The 21,759-nt window shown below is 41.6% G+C and overlaps 1 protein-coding gene across 1 annotated transcript in view; it reads right to left on the bottom strand.

The window, feature by feature from the left end:
• Window positions 1–21,190, bottom strand: part of LOC118393557 (tight junction protein ZO-2-like) — a 96,981-nt gene extending 75,791 nt beyond the window's left edge. Inside the window, exon 1 of the mRNA XM_052461845.1 lies at window positions 20,864–21,190. Coding sequence (XP_052317805.1) covers window positions 20,864–20,923 — 60 coding nt within the window. The 5' untranslated portion in view covers window positions 20,924–21,190. The remainder of the gene's footprint in view (window positions 1–20,863) is intronic.
• Window positions 21,191–21,759: the final 569 nt, after the last annotated feature.

Below are 21,759 nucleotides of genomic sequence, written 5' to 3'. Positions count from 1 at the left end.
CCTGTCAGCAACAGGTGTGGCTGAAACAGCTTAATCCACTAATTTGAAGGGGTGTTCACATACTTTTGTACATTTGTATATACAGTGCATTCGGTAAGTATTCAGACCTCTTGACTTTTTACACGTTGTTACGTCACAGCCTTATTCAAAAAATTATTACAAAGAACCATCTCTGCAGCACTCCAACAAATCAGCATTTATGGTAGAGGGGCCAGACGGAGGCCACTCCTCAATAAAAGGCACATGACAGCCTGCTTGGAGTTTGACAAAAGGCACGTGAAGACTCTCAGACCATGATAAACAAGATTCTCTGGTATGATGAAACCAAGATTGAACTATTTGGCCTGAATGCCAAGCGTCACGTCCGGAGGAAACCTGGTACCATCCCTACGGTGAAGAATGTTGGTGGCAGCATCATACTGTGGGGATGTTTTTCAGCGGCAGGGACTTTGAGACTAGTCAGGATTGAGGGAAAGAGTGGCCAAGCCAGAGTCCGGACTTGAACCCAATCGAACTTCTCTGGAGAGATTGCAGCGATGCTACCCATTCAACCCGACAGAGCTTGAGAGGATCTGCAGAGAAGAAGGCGAGAAAATCCCCAAATACAGGTGTGTCAAGCTTGTAGCGTCATACTCAAGAAGATTCTAGGATGTAATCGCTGCCAAAGGTGCTTCAACAAAGTACTGAGTAAAGGGTCTGAATACGGCAGATTTTTTTCTGGAATATGTACATAGGTCTACAGAGGCCCATTATCAGCAACCATCACTCTGGTGTTTCTAATGGCAGGTTGTGTTAGCTAATCCAAGTTTATAATTTTAAAAGGCTAATTGATCATTAGAAAACCATTTTGCAATTATGTTAGCACAGCAGAAAACTGTTGTTCTGATTTAAAGAAGCAATAAAACTGGCCTTCTTTAGACTAGAGCATCAGCATTTGTGGGTTCGATTACAGGCTCAAAAAGGCCAGAAAAGGACTAACAACTTTCTTCTGAAATTCGTCAGTCTATTCTTGTTCGGAAAAATGAATGCCATTCCATGCGAGAAATTGCCAAGAAATGAAGATCTCGAGACAACACTGTGTACTAATCCCTTCACAGCACAGCGCAAACTGTCTCTAACCAGAATAGAAAGAGGAGCGGGAGGCCCTGGTGCACAACTGAGCAAGAGGACAAGTACATTACTGTCTAGTTTGAGAAACAGACGCCTCACAAGTCCTCAACTGGCAGCTTCATTAAATAGGACCCGCAAAACACCAGTCTCAATGTCAAACAGTGAAGAGGATGCTGGCCTTCAAGGCAGAGTTGCAAAGAAAAAGCCATATCTCAGATTGGCCAATAAAAATAAAATATTAACATTTACATTACATTTAAGTCATTTAGCAGACGCTCTTATCCAGAGCGACTTACAAATTGGTGCATTCACCTTATGACATCCAGTGGAACAGCCACTTTACAATAGTGCATCTAAATCTATTAAGATTAAGTTAAGACGATAATAATTAAGACGGGCAAAAGAATACAGACACTGGACAGAGGAAGATTGGAAAGAAGTGTTATGGACAGACGAACATTCGTGAGACGCAGAAAAAATAAAGATGCTGGAGGAGTGCTTGATGCCATCTTTCAAGCATGTTGGAGGCAATGTGATGATCTGGAGGTCCATTGGTGGTAAAGTGGGAGATTTGTACAGGGTAAAGGGGATCTTGAAGGAGGAAGGCCATCACTCCATTTTGCAATGCCATGCCCTGTGGACAGCGCTTAATTGGAGCCAATGTCCTCATACAACAGGACAATGACCCAAAGCACAGCTCCAAACTATGCAATAACTATTTAGGGAAGAAGCAGTCAGCTGGTATTCTGTCTATAATGGAGTGGCCAGCACAGTTGACAACTAGAATGTCAAAGGTCTGCAAGGCTGTAATTGCTGCAAATGGAGGATTCTTTGACGAAAGCATAGTTTGAAAAACACAATTATTATATATATAACCTTGTCAACGTCGTGACTATATTTCCTATTCATTTTGCAACTCATTTCATGTAAAACAAGGACATTTCTTAGTGACCCCAAACTTTTGAACAGTAGTGTATGTAAATGTGATATAAATATTTCATTTATTTAATACATTTGCAAAAATGTCTAAACCAGTTTTTGCTTTGTCATTATGGGGTATTGTGTACAGATAGAGGGAAAAACATCAATTTTAGAATAAGGTTGTAACGTAACAAAATGTGGAAAAAGTTTTAAATGGGTCTTAATACTTTCAGAATGCACTGTATAGTGTATCAGTAGAGTGTTTATAGGATAATTGAGGACAATCAGCGGCAGGAACACAAGGCTGCCATAGATCAAAGGCCACCATAAATCTATCCTCATCCAGTACACGGCTATAACACATGTATAATGCAGCACACAACAATCATGAATGAATAACAACTCACCAGTCCCCAGGTTAACCGTGTAGACTGGAATTAACCACACAGTCAGAGGTTAGGGAGAAAAACAAGTTGTTTTTCCTGATGAATAACGTCACTAGAACATTGTGTGGTCCTTCTGTAGCTCAGTTGGTAGAGCATGGCGCTTGTAACGCCAGGGTAGTGGGTTCGATTCCCGGGACCACCCATACGTAGAATGACTGTAAGTCGCTTTGGATAAAAGCGTCTGCTAAATGATATATATATATTGTTTTCTGATGTGAATCGCGGCTCCAGATACCTACTGCTGCTCCAGACAACTGCTAAAGGAGAATGAAATTAGAACTGGTTTAAAAGCTACACAGCAGCGGTTCCTCGGCCACACAGCACAGCAGTGGTCTTAAGTTTCAGACAGACATGTTGCTTCTCTGTGAGGGAGTGGAGCTGGGATCAAGGGGTCTCTCTGGTGAACAAGAGGAGTGGGACTGAGCTGATTGTGATTTGTGGTGTGTGTGTGTGTGTGTGTGTGTGTGTGTGTGTGTGTGTGTGTGTGTGTGTGTGTGTGTGTGTGTGTGTGTGTGTGTGTGTTCGCCGGCAGCAAGGGAGCAGAGCAAAGGGAGTGGCATTATTTTTAGTGCATTCCCTCCCAGGGATACCCAGCCGTTTGGGCCCGTTGGCTTGTCTGTCTGCTGGAGGCTTCTGTTACTGTAGCTACTCTTGGGCCTGCCCTGATCAGATACACAAAGAGCAAGCTTGAACGAGGCACAAGGAGATGAAGAATTAATGTTTCAAATAGTAATATGGAAAATGTACAGTTACATTCAAACAGGCTATTTAAACATGATTTAACCGAGCATAATTCCCCACCTCCGTGTCCCATTATAAGTTACAGAAAATTTGCTACATAGCAATTAAGGAAACTTCCCCTTTTATATAGAATATACAGATGCAGTGATTTAAACATTTCCCAACACTACCCCCTAGGACACTAGGACACAAAACATGAATGGAAAGTATTTATTTCCCATGACTTAGTTGTGGTGTATCTGGGGTCGTGACAGTGGCTCATGGTCCTACTGTATGTTAACTTGCCCCCTGGATACTGGGACTACGACTGTTATGACACTGTGGTTACAGCTGCCATCTTAGCTCATTTACCAACTGTGCCCACCTCGTCTCCTCCTATGGAAATACCCCTTGTGAAATGGGTCAGGCCTTCATTTTCTTAACAGAGTGATTCAGACATAATGAACAGAAGAATATATATATATATATATATATATAGATTCCACAAAAGGAGCTTGTTTTTCCACCCATGCTGCTCTACTGTATATGTGGGAGAGAGGTCCCACTGGCAACAAAGTGTTATTTATTTAACTAGGCAGTTAAGAACAAATCCTTATTTACAATGATGGCCTAGGAACAGTGGGTTAACTGCCTTGTTCAGGAGCAAAACGACAAATTTTTACCTTGTCGGCTCGGTGATTCGATCTAGCAACCCTTCAGTTACTGGCCCAACGCTCTAACCACTAGGCTACCTGCCACCCCCTAATTTCTCTTTTATTCTAATGATCGTTTACACAAAAACATGCCAATGTTGTCTTTACTAATCAGTCTGCTCTTCGTGGTCTTATCATCACTACCCAGCAGACTGGCACGCACAGCTCAATAACACGTGACATGGTGTGTGTGTCTCCTACAGCACCACCACCCATTATTACAAAACACAAACTGCATTACACACATTCTGATTACATGCAGTGCAACTCTTTGTTTGTACAATCTTCTAAATGTACAGCTCCATCCAATCTGTGGTCTTTTTGACATCACAAACACAACATTTTAGTTTCCTTCACAAAGCATTATAATGCAAATACACGAAAAATACATATCCTCCACAAAGTGACATCACAAATACCCAGAATTATTTCCTCTTCAAGAACATTGTGAAAAAAAAGAGCAATATCCTCGAATAACAAATCGGCACCTACAAAAACAGAATTCCATGTTCTCCACATACAGTACATTGTGACAACACAAACAGAGCTCTGTGCATTGTGATAACATCAAAGACAGCCCTTGCACTGTGAGAAGACAGAAACATTCAGGCAGTCCACGTGCCAGTCTGCTATAGCCGAGGGCAGAATGGGTTCTGTGACCATCTACAGATCTGATGTTTACTGTTAACGTACCTCTCTCCAGTTCACAGGCAGGACTGACCGGTCCGCTCACTGTCTGAATTTACACTGACCTCCTGTCACAAACACACAACTAGGGATGCAATTTTTTTTGTGGGAATAGGGATTGCCTTCAATCCTCCAATGGGTATTTTTGGAAAAACAGGGTAGTTATTGAAAGTTCCCAGAATTTTGCAAACCTACACACTAGCAAAGATCCACAATAACACTAACACTTTATCGGAGGGGAAATGATGAACTTTTAAGCCCACGTACAGTGCATTCTGAAAGTATTCAGACCCCTTGACTTTTTCCACACTTACGTTACAGCCATATTCAAAAATGTATTAAATCGTTTTAATGTCTCAATCTACACACAATAACCGATAACGACAAAGCAAAAACATATATATTTTTTTAAATAAATACAAAATATCACATTTAAATAAGTATTCAGACCCTCTGTTTATAAATATGAAAACTGCTCATGTAGGAGACTGTTTAATTACATAAAATAAAGTGTTATCAAAGGAATGTGAATAACATACCGATGATTACATAATGATGACATACAGTACTATCCTTTTATAAAGGTCCAATGCAGCCACTTTTAACTACAATATATAAATTCTGGGTAACATACATTACATTTCCTCACTGTGAATGTTTTCAATTAAAATGGCCAGAATATGCAATTATAGTGTACAATTCAGCATTGGTGGTTGAAAGAGTCAAATATAAACAAAAATTACTACCTGGGAGTGGTCTGAGTGTGGAGGGGGAAATTATTCGAACCTCGGTGTGAAAATATATATACACACACAACACAGTAAAATCACAATTATGACTGCACTGGGCCATTAAGATTGCAGAAAAAATACCTTTATTTATTTATTTATTTATTTTTATGCTATAATGTGAGTTGTAATAAGAGTTATCATCAGCTCCAAAACAAGAGCAGCCCCTTTCTTCCTTCTGGGTAGTTGTACATATCAGTAGCATTCCTGTGACCTTGACAAGTTGCATCCCATTACAGACAGAGACATAGAGAACAGAGAGAGAGAGAACAGAGAGAGGAACAGATATGTACTGTGCAAGGCCGGTCAACACTGAAAATAGGACATTTAGCATAGTTGAAAAGCTTGGATGCCTCATCTTACCTGCTCTTCAAATCTGACTGCCATCTCAGGTTGAGTGTATACAAAGCATACAGCAGAACTGTTTACACGCACCAGGTAAATATACCTGCTGACAAAGAGAGGCCCAATACCATTCTCCTCAACACACCTGTATTCCACTAGTCCAGTATATCCCTTTCACAGACACAGATCCTTGACTTAGCTAACATACAAAAAAAGATTACAAAAATAAATAGAGAGAAAAAGGTATATAAACTGGCCAAAAGACTACGTCAATACCTGTAGCTAGCTCTTCCATGATGCTTTCCCTGCTGATAAAAGCCTAGTGGCCAGGGGCTTGTGTTGGGCCCGCCAACATTTATCCAGCTGACTGCTGCTGGCAAATAGGGCATCTCCCACCCTAGCGGCTAGCCAATGAGGAGCCTCCATACCTGTGTGAAAGGTAATACCTGTACAGTCACTGGAGCCTACCAGCAGAGCAACGTACCTCAGACCTGCAGGGCCTCACTCAATAGAACACAGAAAGTAGAATTCTAATGTATAGATACCGATACTATACTTTATTCTACTTGACAGAGAGTTACTCTCATGTCTTCTCTACGGTATTACCGACAAGCCACACAAGGGATGCCATTTCTTTCCAAACATATTTTTTATTTGTATACTTTTTTTGGACGCAAAACAACACATTTAGGCAGTAAGGACCTTGACGTCGATTGATTGTTTCTGCTTTAACCAAGAAGCTTGATCTTGCAAGTTAGAACAGAATATCACACAGTGAATGTGAGAATCCCTTCCATCTGTTATTGGACACAGTCATGGACACACTAGCCAGCCACCACATAAGAAATTGAGACATTCAGAATCTCTCCTGCCAGACGTGTGTACTGTTACTGTGCTGTATGGTAACAGTGCTTTAAATAGACAGTGTGGGTGGGTGCCTGGCTTTGTGGTCACAGACAGACAAAGCTGACCCCTCAAACCCTCTCAACCAGTCATCCAGACACATCCTAGGGTTGGGCAGTATCCAGATTGTCATACTGTTCCTGTACCATTTCCTGGGGTATATGGTATTATCATATACACAAGGGGTTCTATTTCTTTCCAAAGTTTTTTCGTGTACTCACTTTTTTAGATATCTTGATTGATTGTCCCTGCTTTAACCAAGAAGCTTGATCTTGCAAATGCATAGCTGGAGCCCTGAGCAGGAAATCATTTTTGGGGAACAACAAATTGACCATTTTACAATTAAATTACAATTAAATAATTACAATTAAATTCATAAAAATCCATGTGATATTCACAATGCACCTGTACTGCTGCCACCAATGGTTTGGGTCCCTTTCAGATGGTTAAGCATTGCACCTGTACTACCATTACCGTACCTCAATTCCACCTTACAAAGTTTGCATTTCCTTCTCAAAGTACTGCTTTACAGGACCACTGCTGTCGCTTGCCTTTTTCCCAATTGTTATGTCAATGATGTAGTGCTGGAGAGTCGACTCCAAAATAATTCATCCTCGACTCCTTGCACGTCAACTCAAAGTGTCGACACCCATTTCTGTGTCAAGATTCAACTCCTAGGATTCAGTGATTTTTAGATCTGAGAAGACTGATTAGTTGCCATACTTCTGAGAACAAACACTAGCATCTTTCACAGCGAACTAGCGAGGGATGGAGAGAAAGGGGAGGGGCACACCAGGCAGGTCGGCCACCAGTCAGAACAGTGCACTCGGTCTATCTATCAACAATCAAACGCTGTATCTCGCAATGGAATACTGGATCTTACAATTTCTTGGCTCTTAGAGACCTACCTTTTGGTAGGTCTCTAAGAGCTATGCACATCTGGGGTCTCATTTACTATTTAACCGTTGCGTACATTTTACAGTAAATATCTGCATGTGCCATTTCTGAAAAGACTGCACATGCACAAAAACATTAAGATTTATAAACTTGGCGCACGCCACACATACGCATGCTTAATATTATTAAAAGCAGACATGATGTAAAACAATGTGCGTGTGAACGAGGTGACAATAACGACCTTATTTGCTGTGTACTTTGGAAGTATTGGAATTAGGCCAAGACGGTATCTAAAATAAATATCAATGGCGAACTTGATCAAATATCTTTGGAGGTGTTGTTCTCTTTCGTAGTGACATTTGCTGTATCTGACTGATTCTGAAAGACAAAAACTATTAAATTATTGGGGAGCTACAGTATAAAACAGAATGTTTGAATTCAATAAATGTTTTGCATCAACTTTTCCCAGAAACAAAATATGCTGTACTGCACACGGATTATGAAAGAAAGAAAACTACAGTACACACTTCAAAAATGCAAACTGTCTTGTCTGTTCACCTGTATGTTATCAACCGCGGTCTCTTGAAAGGAAAAAAAGTATTCCGCTAGTCCGTGGTGAGTAATCGTTGTCCTGATGTCTAGAAGTTATTTTCGGTCATTAGAGACGGTAGGGGCAACATTAATGTACAAAATAAGTAAAAATACAAGTTACAAACAATGCAAATAAATGAACAAAAAAACACAATCGGCTGGGGGCACGTAAAACGTCTGCCTTCTCCGGCGCCATCTTTTATTTACTACTGTGAAGTGGGTCCAATTAAAATGAGAGAGGGGATGAATGGTAGCCGATCTTAACTTGCGAAATAGCCTATTGGACTTCAACAAGTATGAGACCATCAGTCAGAAAAGGTGAGGAATGTATTTTTGCAATTATCACAGAAATGTTTTAAATAAAAGGAAATAGATAGATTTTTGAAAAATAATTCTATCTATGTGAAGACAAAATAAATAGATTTTTGCTCTTCTCAGTAATGGCAAATGATTGCATTTTAGCTACCATTTTTCTTGTATGAATAAGAGTGTCAACAAACTCAAGCCCATTTTTCAGGACACTGTCATTCAAAGATATTTTAATTTTTTCGAATTAGATCTTCATTGTAAAGGGTTTAAACACTGTTTTCCATGCTTGCTCATTGAACCATAAACGATTAATGAACATGCACCTGTGAAACAGTTGTTAAGACACTAACAGCAATTTAGGTTACAGTTATGAAAACCTAGGACACTAAAGAGGCCTTTCTACTGACTCTGAAAAACACCAAAAGAAAGATGCCCAGGGCCCCTGCTCATCTGTGTGAACGTGCCTTAGGCATGATGCAAGGAGGCATGAGAACAGCAGATCAGGCCAGGGCAATAAATTGCAACGTCCATACTGTGAGACGCCAAAGCTCTCCTACGCATACAGTAGCTCTTCACAGCCCCAAAGAGAGCACTAGAGACAGCACTCCACTCCAAACAGAAAGGCCAAGTGGTCTAGCCTCAACTACGGGTTTCAGTTTGTTGTTTGATTTTGTTTTATAAAACAATGCCCGCTTTGGAGCACCAGGATTTGCACACCCATCTCTCGCCCTCGCCTCTCTCTCCCTCTACACTGTGCCAGCTATTCTCCATACTTGTCTGAGCTCTCCATTGTGATGTCATCTCATTAGCGAGTCATTCTATTCACACATTATGAATTCCTCTTCCCTCATTGTATTATTAGGTGGCCTGTTTACTGTTTGTAAATAAAGTTGTTATTATCACATAAGCATCATTAGCATTGTTAGTCTAAATTATTCATAAATTGACCTCGTCTTAATGTAATCGCAAATAACAAAAACATTCCATAAATCTACAGTAAAGGCTTGACTGCTTTGGAGGGTAAAAAAACAACAACAAAAAACACTTCACACAAAGCACTTTGTCTTGTTTTCATATGAGAGAATGTTAATCTCAGCCATATGGGCATGAGTCATTTAAATCTCTGTTTTTCTTCATAATAAATTGTGGTTCTATTTCTATCCTTTTCCCTTCAGTGTTGCACCTGGGATTGTGTCTTTGTACAGAACATCTGAGAGACCAGAGCAGCAGAGAACAGAGCGGAACTAGGACAGAGCAGCGGAGTGCAGAGTGCAGACTGATTATTACGCTTTTGATCACTGGGATATCATCAATTAGTAAACAACCACTTCAGACACTGGCCCTCCCTCCATATTTCTTCCTCTACATATATTCCTCTCCCCCTCTCTTCTGCTTCCTCCTCCTGCTTCCCCTTTCCTCTCTGTTCACCCTACATCCGCTGAGCCTATCTACTGCCCCATCAGTAGACCAGGTCCGTCTATTGTTCTAGCTGCTCTAAGGAGGAAGTGATGTCAGGGTAAATACATAATAATATCACACTTGTTTTTACTGTAGCGCTGGGGTTGCTATGGTAAAACACTTCACTCCAATGGTTTCCTCATTCATATTGCCCCAAATATGAGTTCTGGTAAAATAAACCAACCACATATTCATTGCTTTCCAACTCTCAAAATATTTGAAGGAAGCCCAACACTATTTAAAGTTGTACCCACAAATGTGGTGCGGCTGTATGGGTATTTGATCTGAAATATGCAAGTCTCTTCTCCTTGGACACATACTGTACACACCCCTTTTCCTGCTGCTGCTGCCGTTCAACAAAACCATTTCTTGCTATTACTAAATAATAAGTATGTTTAATTTCTCTGATCAACATCAACAATTAGAGCACAGAGAAATGTGATCTCACCGTGACAAGTGGAGTTAAGGGTCTTGGCCTGACTGTGCTCTGGACTGGTGGACTGGGGTGTGGTGATGTGGAAAAAGAAAAAGGCCTGCCGGCCTGGCAGCCATGCGGGAAGTGTTCTGTAAACGGTCCCTCTGCCTGCGTTTTGTGACATACTGTATCGTAAATCAAGTAAGTCGTGCTAGCTCATTAAAAAAAACGAATTTAGTTAAAAATATTGGCATGGGCTGTTGGATCAAAACAGAATTCACGAGAACATGTTTTCTAGCAAATTCGTTTAAAATGTCAAAATAATTGGCTAGCTAACAGTCAACTGACAAGATCTCTAACTAGCTGTTTAGCACAACCACAAACTAATTCTTACACAACCAGCGAGCTAGCACATTATCTTGTCAAACTGTTAAATGACTAGCAAGCCAATGAGTAGCAAACAACTGGGACTGGAGAGTGGTGTCATGCATACGTACGCATGCACACACACACACACACAGACTGTAGTCTCCCCTAGGTACAATTCTTAAAGGTTAGACCAAATCATTGTAAACATAAAAATGTGTACTTATTTACTGTTTAATATCTAAAACAAAATTACTGTTTAATATCTAAAACAAAATGAAAGTCCTGAAATTGCATTGAAGGCAGTGCAGTCAAACATTTTCCAAATGTTAATATACGATTCCACACTGAGGTTGGAATAATACTGCGGAATTGTGAAAATTATTAGGGATGCACGATATGTCAGTGAACATATCAGAATCGGTCGATATTAGCTACAAATGCCAATGTCGGTATTGGCCTGATGTCTAGTTTAACACCGATGTGCAAAACCGATGTCAAAGCTGAGGTGCACACCTATATAACGTAATGACGGCACGTAAAATGTTGCGCTACACAGCATTACTAACCTAGCCCACAATGTCTGCTGTGTGGATCGAGCAGTCAACAAGTCGATCAGTCATTTGAAAGAGTAAGAACATTTCAGTGAGACAACGCAAAGGTGAAATCCATTAAAGCCAAGATAATGGAATTCATTGCCCGTGACAATCAACCGTTCTCTGTCGTGGGTGATGTTGACTTCGTCGAATGGTCGAGCGCCGGTACACACTACCAAGTGCACTATTTTTCAGATATTGCCCTACCGGCATTACACAGTAATAGCTTTACAACATACATACAATGGAACGCCATTTGGGTCTTTGCGTGTCAAAAAAGATACAGTAGCACTATCAAAGCTGTACAACAAAAGTCTGCAAACACCGGCTACGAACGATGTGTAACCACAAAGTCCACTGTTGTGGCTAATCCCATTTGTGGCTCGCGTCACAAAGATGGGTCTGACCAGCATTAACCAAATAAGAAATGTCTTATAAATTAGGGTTATTTTAAATGAGGACACCTAGCTATATAGTTAGCTAGCTAACTATTGCTACTAAAACAGAATGTCGTTTTGCTATTTTTGGGGGGAAGAACATGAGCATCCATGACCTACCTAGCTTTTTGCTTATGACCAGCACTGCAAAGACCCAAACGGCGTTTCATAGACATCCTGGTTGAGAATGAAACTGAGCAAATTAACGAAACAGCACAGAAAGTAAGTGAAATAAATATGTTTTGATTATGTGTTACTGGTAATGGGGACATATGTACATGCCAACTAAATAACTTTTGGTCAGTGTGGTGTGGTGTGGTGTGTGTGTCTAACCTTTATTTAACTAGGCAAGTCAGATAAGAACAAATTCTTGTTTACAATGACAGCCTACCCCAGCCAAACCCGGACGAGGCTGGGCCAATTGTGCGCCACCCAATGGGACTACCAATCACGGCCAGATGTGATACAGCCTGGACTCAAACCAGGGACTGTAGTGACGCCTCTTGCACGGAGATGCAGTGCCTTAGACCACTGCATCCATGTGTGTGTGTGTTAACTATTTAACTGTACTACAATGCTTAAAAGGCTGCAAACATTTTTAATATTGGTTAGCGTTTTTGTTTTTGCAAGGAAAATATTGGATATTGTATCGCCCAAAAATGTCATATCGGTGCATCACTAAAAATTATGTTGTTTGAAAAGACAGTCCCAAATTTCTGCCAGTTGTGGTGGGATGGAGTTTTGGCCTGCCTGGTGACATCACTAGGCAGTTCATTAGTTAATAGACCAATAAGAAAGAGTTCTATACCTCTGCCAATAACAGCTAGTTCAGTTCTCCTGCCAGTCAGACCACTCCCAGACAGTCCTAGCGAAATTAGTTATTGAGAAATGTATTGAAAAGAAGCAATTTGTTTCTTTTTGACCAGTAAGGGACTTAATTGCTACTCAGATATTATTTGATACTGAGATAAAAATGGCAGTATTGGATCTTTAACATAAATAAATGTGTTTGAACACTTCAGATAAAAATAATCACTCAAATCACTTATAGATACAAATAAAACCTGTGTGTTTTTTCTTTCCCCCAAGAAAACGCTGTAAAATAGCTGCTAGGTGTTTTTTCCTCCAAAGGAGCACCAGCATCATTGTGAAATCTAAACAAAGACAGTAAAATTAGTGGTTGCCAGAGTAACAATTACAGGGGTAGTGTGTGAGTGTGTGTTCAGGGCCTACATCCTCTGTGCCGGCACTAAAATAGCCAACTGCCCCTTATTCCTGTTGGATGGTGATGGGTTGAACACAGAAATTAATGCCATGTAATTATAGATGAACTGAACAGAGAGAGAGAGAGACATTCACTATTTGGAAAACACTAGATTAGTCCCAAATGGCACCATATTCTGGGCTCCCGAGTGGTGCAGCAGGCACCGCATCTCAGTGCAAGAGTTGTCACTGCAGTCCCTGGATCGAATCCAGGCTGCATCTCATCCAGCCGTGATTGGGAGTCCCATAGGGCGGCTCACAATTGGCCCAGTGTTGTCCGGGTTTTGCCGGGGTAGGCCGTGATTGTAAATAAGATTTTGTTCTTAACTGGCTTGACTAGTTAAATAAAACGTTAAATGAAAAAAAAATGTTTGCCTATATAGTGCACTACTTTTGATCAGAGCCATGTTCAAAAGTAGTGCACTATTTGGGAAATAAGGTGCCAGTTTGGACTTCTTTGTTCAACATTTGTTCAACACACAGCTGCACATATAGGCCAACTGCATGCCATGGTATTCAGTGGCATATAGACTAAGGGGGGCTTTCCCCCAAAACCCAGTCAACCCACTAACAATTCCACTGTCCCTGAATGTCCCACCAGGAAGTAAGAATAATGCGTATAAAATGGCACCCTATTTCCTTTACAGTGCACTATTTAGTGAATAGGGTGCAATTTGTGATGCAGACAATGGCTACTGTAAACCAATTACAGGGTTCTTACTCAACAGGTTGAGCAAAAAGGTGTTGAGCTGGGCTTGCCATTTAGTCATTCCTGTCCTCTCTGAGGGTATTTAGGTGTGTGAACTAACATGTGGAAGGAGGAGGAGGAGGAGAGGGAAGCTTCGGGTTGGAATGCAGGGGAGAAGAAGTGAGATAATCTGCTACTGCAATGTAAATTGAACCTTCTCATCCCTGGCACGAGGGCAATGGTGGTAAAGGCGTGTGTGTGTGTGTGTGTGTGTGTGTGTGTGTGTGTGTGTGTGTGTGTATACAGTGCATTCGGAAAGTAGCAGAGGGCAGAGCAGAACTAGGACAGAGCAGCGGAGTGCAGAGTGCAGAGACAGATTATTATTATGCTTTTGGTCACTGGGAGATCGTCAATCAGTAAACAACCACTTCAGACACTGGCCTTCCCTCCATCTTTCTTCTTCTATTCCTCTCCCTTCTGCATCCTTCCTCTGCCTACATCCTCTGATCCCATCTTCTGTCCCATCAGTAGACTAGGTCTGTCTATTGTTCTAGCTGCTCTCTTCCTCTGGAGGAGGAAGTGATGTCAGGGTAAATGCATCATAATAATACAATCACAACACTTCTGCCCCAAACCATTATTCCTCCTCCACCAAACTTTATAGTTGGCACTATGCATTCGGGCAGGTAGCGTTCTCCTAGCATCTGACAAACCCAGATGAATCCGTTGAACTGCCAGATGGTGAAGTGTGATTCAGTGTTTCCACTGCTCCAGATTCCAATGGCGGCGAGTTTTAAACCACTAGCCGAAGCTTGCCATTGCGCATGGTGATCTTAGGCTTGTGTGTAGCTGTTCGGCTATGGAAACCCATTTCATGAAGCTCCTGACAAACATTTTTTTGGTGCTGACGTTGCTTCCAGAGGCAGTTTGGCACTTGGTAGGGAGTGTTGCAACCGAGGACAGACAAGTTTTACTCGCTACGCGCTTCAGCACTCAGTCCCATTCTGTGAGCTTATGTGGCCTACCACTTCGCGGCCGGGCCGTTGTTGCCCTTAGACGTTTCCACTTCACAATAACAGCACTTACAGTTGACCGAGGCAGAACTAGCAGGGCAGAAATTTGACAAACTGACTCGTTGGAAAGGTGGCATCCTATGACAGTGCCACATTGAAAGTCACTGAGCTCTTCAGTATGGGCCATTCTACTGTCAATGTTTGTCTATGGAGATTGCATGGCTGTGTGCTCAATTTTATACACCTTTCAGCAACGGTTGTGGCTGAAGTAGTCGAAGCCACTAATACGAATAGGTGTCCACATACTTTTAAGAACATCTTCCTAATATTGAGTTGCACCCCCCTCCCTTTTGCCCTCAGAACAGCCTCAATTCATTGGGGCATGGACTACAAGGTGTTGAAAGCGTTCCACAGAGACGCTGGCACATGTTGACTCCAATGCTTCCCACAGTTGTGTCAAGTTGGCTGGATGTCCTGTGGGTGGTGGACCATACTTGATCCATACGGGAAACTGTTGAGCGTGATAAACCCAGCAGTGTTGCAGTTCTTGAGACGAACCGGTGCGCCTGGCACTGACTAACATACCCCATTAAAAGACAAATATTTTGTCTTGCCCGTTCCCCCTCTGAATGACACATATCGTATACACAATCCATGTCTCAATTGTCTCAAGGCTTAAAAATCCTTCTTTCAACCTGTCTCCTCCCCATCTAAGCTGACTGAAGTGGATTTAACAAGTTACATCAATAAGTGATCATAGCTTTCACCTGGATTCACCTGGTCAGTCGGTCATGGTGGTGTTCATAAAGCAGGTGTTCATAATGTCTTGCATACTCTGTCTGACAGACACGCACACACACAGTATGTGTAGGACAGTTCCATGAGTGTTAGTGGAAACCTAACAGCTGATCTAGGCACACCGTCAACTCTGACTGTGTGTGTGTGTGTGTGTGCGCGTGTATGACACTAACTGCTATCCTGTTACGCCTCGATCACACCTACACACCTCATTACGCAAAATGGTATGCAGCATCATCTAGATGGGTGTTCAACATTCACCTTCTGTTATCATTTCTGACAAGGCGTCTACGCATACAGTTTGATGCATACGTTTGATAAATCCAACGTATGCGCCACACAGAATGCACTGCAACTCCCTCTGCAACGCAATGCTGCAAGGCAAACGCAACGTTCCATTGGAAATTAATATACTTCTGGTGTACAAAAATGCAATGGACATTGTCGGTGTGATTAAGGCATAAGAGAGTCACAGCACTGCTCTTCATGGCAACAACCCCAGACCATCCAATCAGAATTCTGCACCACCATTAGATCCGGCCAATCAGAGATCAGATGGCTCCGAGCAATTTGGTGCAAATGTGTTCCCCAAGAGGGGTTTGATTTCAACACCAGCATGCCTTTGGCCCCCTGTCCCATGCCCTTTGCCTCACCAAAGAGAAATGCTTACCAGTAAGCGTATATGAGTGCTAGCTCCAGTCAGAATACACTCACCACCAGATTATTTACACAGATAAGAGGAACAGCTCTCCTAGCAGGGAGGGAGCTGAGAGTTGAGTTGAAAGGCAACAGGAGGGAGGACATGTGGGCAATGTCCCACAAAGCACCCTATTGCCTATGGGCCCTGGTCAAAGGTAGTGCACTATATAGGGAATAGAGTGCCATTTGGTACTCAGAGGAATCTTTAACTCTGTCCACTCCCTCTCCATGTGATTATGTGGTGGAGGGTGTGTCAAGTTGGACTACATGCAGTGGTCTAATGTACTTAAGCAAAAATACAATGAAAAAAATAATTATTTTTCAATGCCTACGCGAAGTTACTGGATATTAGCCGGTACTGGAACACGCTGTGGTACACGTCAATCCAGAGCATCCTAAACATGCTCAATGGGTGACATGTCTGGTAAATATGCAGAACTGGGACATTTTCATCTTCCAGGAATTCTGTAAAGATCCTTGTAATGATCAGGACGTGCATTATCAGGCTGAAACATGAGGTGATGGATCTCGTCAAGGTATCTCTGTGCATTCAAATCACCATTAATAAAATGTAATTATGTTCGTTGTTTATAGCTTATGCCTGCCCATACCATAACCCCACCGCCACCATGGGACACCCTATTCACAATGTTGACATCAGAAAACCACTAGCCCACACAACGCCATACACGCTGTCTGCCATCTGCCCGGGACAGTTGAAACCGGGACTCGTCCGTGAAGAGCACACTTCTCCAGCGGCCATCAAAGGTGAGCATTTGCCCACTTAAATCAGTTACGATGCTGAACTTGAAATGCAGTCAGGTCAAGACCCTGGTGAGGATGACGTGCACTTCCCCGAGACGATTCCTGACAGTTGCTGCAGACATTCTTCAGTTGTGCAAACCCAGTTTCATCAGCTGTCCAGGTGGTTGGTCTCAGACAATCCCACAGGTGAAGAAGCCGGATGTGGAGGTCCTGGGCTGGCGTGGTTACCCATGGTCTGCGGTTGTGAGGCCGGTTGAACGTACTGCCAAATTCTCTAAAATGACGTTGGAGGTGGCTTATGGTAGAGAAGTTAACAGTCAATTATCTGGCAACAGCTCTGGTGGACATTTCTGCAGTCAGCATGCCAATTGCACGCTCCCTCAAAAGTTGAGACATCGGTGGCATTGTGTTGTGTGACATAACTGCATATTTTAGAATTGCCGTTAATTGTCCCCAGCACAAGGTGCACCTGTGTAATGATCATGCTGTTTAAGCAGCTTCTTGATATGCCACACCTATCAGGTGGATGGGTTATCTCGGCAAAGGAGAAATTCTCCACAACAGCGATGTAAACAAATTTATATTATATTTGACAACTTTTGCTCCACTACATTTCTATAAAAATATGTTTTTACTGCCATACATTTAACCTGACACCCAAAAGCACTCGTTACATTTTGAATGCTCAGGCAGGACAGCAATATGGTCAAATTCACGCACCTATCAATTTAACGCATTGTCATCCCTACTGCCTCTGATCTGGCGGACTCACTAAACACATACTGCGTTTGTAAAGGATGTCTGAGTGTTGGAGTGTGCCCGCCTGTCCGCAAATAAATAAATAAACATATTTTAAGCAAACCATACGGCATAATTGTAAGGAATTTTATGTATAGCATTTACTTTTACTTATGACACTTGAGTAATTTTTCCATCCCTGTACTTAAGTACATTTAAAACAGGATACTTTAATATTTTTACTCAAGTACTATTTTACTGGGTGACTTTTACTTGAGTAATTTTCTATTAAGGTATCTTTACTAGGGATGCACAATATACCGGTGAACATATCCGAATAGGCCGATATTAGCTAAAAATGCCAACATTGGTGTTGGTCCGATGCCTAGTTTAACGCCGATGTCAAAGCTGAGGTGCATACCTATATAACGTAAGGACGGCACGTAAAACGTTGCGCTGCACAGCATTCCTAACCTAGCCCACAATGTCTGCTGTGTGGATCGAGCAGTCAACAAGTCGAGCAGTCATTCGAAAGAGTAAGAACACTTCAGCGAGACAACTCAAAACGCAAAATCCATTAACGCCAAGATAATGGAATTCAATGCCCTTGACAAATCAACCTCTCTGTCATGGGTGATGTTTGCTTTCGCCGACTGGTCGAGCACCGGTACACGTTTCCCTACCGGAGTTACACGGTAATAGCGTCTCTGCTATTGGCTTCACAACACACAATGGAACGCCGTTTGGGTCTTTGGATGTCAAAAAAGATCCATCAAATAACACGATTTGACAAGTCAAAAAACACTTTGACACATTAAATAGGCTTTTAATTTGGAACGTCAAATAACACAGTTCTATTATAGAATGTTGTGTGTTCTGAATTTGCACGTGCAAGCCAAGCGCCACCACTAATATCTGAAGCACTGTCAATGCTGTACAAAAAAAAGTCTGCAAACAAGCAAATACCGACCATGAACGATGTGTTTACAATACCACGTTGGTAATAAATAATTATTTGTTCGACCACAACTTCTGATGGGGTAGCTAGCTTTAGCTTGGTACCTAGCTAGCACCAATACAACCACCCTGAAAACAATGACCAGTAGAAACTGCAGTCATTTTCATTATTCTTAACCAATATTTAAAATTATCTAAATCATTGCTCTCATTATCGGGTTTTTTGGCAAGGAAAATATCGTAATCGGCCAAAAATGTCATATCGGCACATCACTAATCTTTACTTTTACTCAAGTATGACAATTGAGTACTTTTTCCACCACTGAGTACATGATAACCTCTAGAAAGGTAATAAAAGTAATATGTAGTAACATGAATACATTCTAACATACTCGGTGTAGCAGGTACTCAATATTTACTGCAACAGTCATTTCTTCCTTCAACTGTCCCTTTAGAAACCCTACTCCAGTTTGTTAGCATCCTAACTATAGTCCTAATTGAGTGCTGGGGGGCTGATCAGATTGTGTGTGTGTGTTGGTCAGTGGCGTGTGAAAGGGGGGTTGAAGCCAAACAGCTCCCTGGGAGATTAGAACTGCCACGGTGGTTTCTATCCTATGGCCTTCTGGGGGATTACTGCTGGGACCACCTGCTACACACTACAGAGGTCAGCAAGACACGAGCCCCCCTGGCACACACACACACACACACACACCCATCCTTAGGTCTGCTCTGAACACGTCTCTCTCCAATGTGGGACCTTGAAGCAACACACACACACATATACATATATACATATATATACACACATACACACACAAAGTAGGCCTACATACTGTACTCACATGTGCAAAGATTCACAAGCTCTCACATGCTCCTCCTACAGACTCACACACACACTGTAACACACACTCTTCCCCTCAGAAGGACACATTGAAAATCAACGTGCATCTAGTTAACATGTATTATCACCTCCTGGAAATTCAAATAAAGTTCTACTGTATGACTGAAGTCCTCACCCAATAGAGAGTGACTACTGTAACAGACACTACTGTAACAAACACACTACTGTACTTTAACAACTACTCACTCTAGAATGGAGCGATGGTTCTTGTCGATACAGCTGGGCAGATAGAACAGTGGCACCCATTGAGGCTGTGTGGAGGGTTGACAGTGACTGTATAACAATTATCCACTCACCACAAGCTATTTCAACAAACAAGCAAGATTTGTCTCAATAGCTAAATTGTTCCATCTTTAAAAGCCTATATAAGGCATATAGGCTATGGATTCTTCAGAAATGTGTGACAGTGCTTTTGAAGACTTAACAAATTATATTAACAAATGTGCAATAAAGCCTGCACAAGTAGTTTCTTTAAAGTGGGTCTGTAAAATGTTTTATTGGATTTAGAGTATAGTGATAGTCACATGCTGAAAAGACAGGATTTAATACTAGACTGATGAATAAGACATTCATCAGCACTTGCCTGTTATTGCTGAATTAATACAGTAGCCATGTAAACAAATGCCATATTAAGGGTTGAGAGGACTGGGTTTTATGAGGTCAGCAATGTGATCATCATCAACCCGTTACACACACATAGTGTAAATACATACATATTCACCGACATACACACACACACGCACCCGACGCGTAATGGTTGACCGCTCCAGCGATCCTCATCCCAGCAATCTGTGTACCCTAAGCTTATCCCCGGCTGGGGTCAGACAGACAGACAATACTGAGCCAAGTACAGAGAGAGCCTTTGGGGTGCGTCTGTCCACCCCAAAGGTCTGTGTAACATGAAATTAGGCTACACAAACACACACACACACACACACTTATTTTAAAATGAATAGATATTTAAACTTGAAAGATTTAAAAGTGACTGAATAAAAATAGTAAAATAATATTCTATATCACAGGAATCTAAACTGTGTGTAAATTATGCACAACTACTTGACAACAAGTGCAAATATTTTACTAAATACTTCAGACGTCATTCTTATTGGCCGAGAGGGCGAAACTCTACAGGTGAATTCACAAGGTTATAAACGTTGGTTGCTCCATACGTAGCAAAGGTACAGCCACCCGATCACCCCCTCATGACCGTAAAACTCCTAAAATATATATGTATTACAAATACCTACAGCATATTCTTGGGACGCAGCGGGTTAAGATACAGCGATACGGTATGTTAAAAGTTACAGTCTAATGGTAAAACAAACTACAGTTGACTTACTCCGACATGTTCGCCCTTGCCTGGATACACAGCTACTCTTCCGCCTCCTTTCACAGGCATTCTGCGTTGTAAAAGTTGAGAAACACTGTGGCCTTATGTTAAACCGTAAAATAAGTGTCTTAATTATGGCTTGTAGAACTGGTATCTCTTCAAATATACCCTATCCTAGTCTCTAAAATGGAACATGGCTTGTGACTGCGGTCCTAAAAGACTTCCCTAGCTCGCTGCAATTTCTCCGGCGTCAACTCCCGAGATCCTTTAAAATTATTGCTGTGATATCGATGGGAACCGAAACGTTCTTACCAACAACTGGGGTGTATTCTATCCGTCAATGTTTCTTAAACGGAAGCAAACGGAACGAAACGGGGAGGGACCTAACTGAATTTGTCCAATACAAATTCTCGTTTAAGTTGCAAAACGAAACGTTTTACAACTGTTTGGCGGAATAAATGCACCTCAGAGGAGACTTTGAACTCAGTTTAGCCTACTTTATGAATACCGAGATTAAATTGAGGGCTCTACTAAAATGTTGCCCATTTCAATTTCAATTTCAATGGTCGTCTTACAAACGGATTGAATGACTGACATGTTTAATGGGCTATTTTGTGTAATCTTATTCCGACATTGGAACGTTTTGTACCTATTTTGTACGATAATATTGTATTCATCCCCCTCTGCCAGAGTGGACTCTTCCGGATTGGACACATTGATTTAACTGTTCTCTAAAAGTTAACATAAAAAAACCTGTATTTACATACAGCAAGTCAAATTCTAAGAATTAATTGGGGTCCTTGAAAGCCTTTTTTTATGATAAAACATAGTGATCTGTCCTCTGTCTATCTAATACAGCACAACAGGAGAATAGTTAATATCGCCAGCTTCTGCATTATCATGAA

Source organism: Oncorhynchus keta, chromosome 14 (genome assembly GCF_023373465.1).
Source record: "Oncorhynchus keta strain PuntledgeMale-10-30-2019 chromosome 14, Oket_V2, whole genome shotgun sequence".
Taxonomy (NCBI): Eukaryota; Metazoa; Chordata; class Actinopteri; order Salmoniformes; family Salmonidae; genus Oncorhynchus; species Oncorhynchus keta.
Note: the sequence above shows the minus strand (reverse complement) of the source record. Positions and strands in the feature narration are given on the sequence as shown.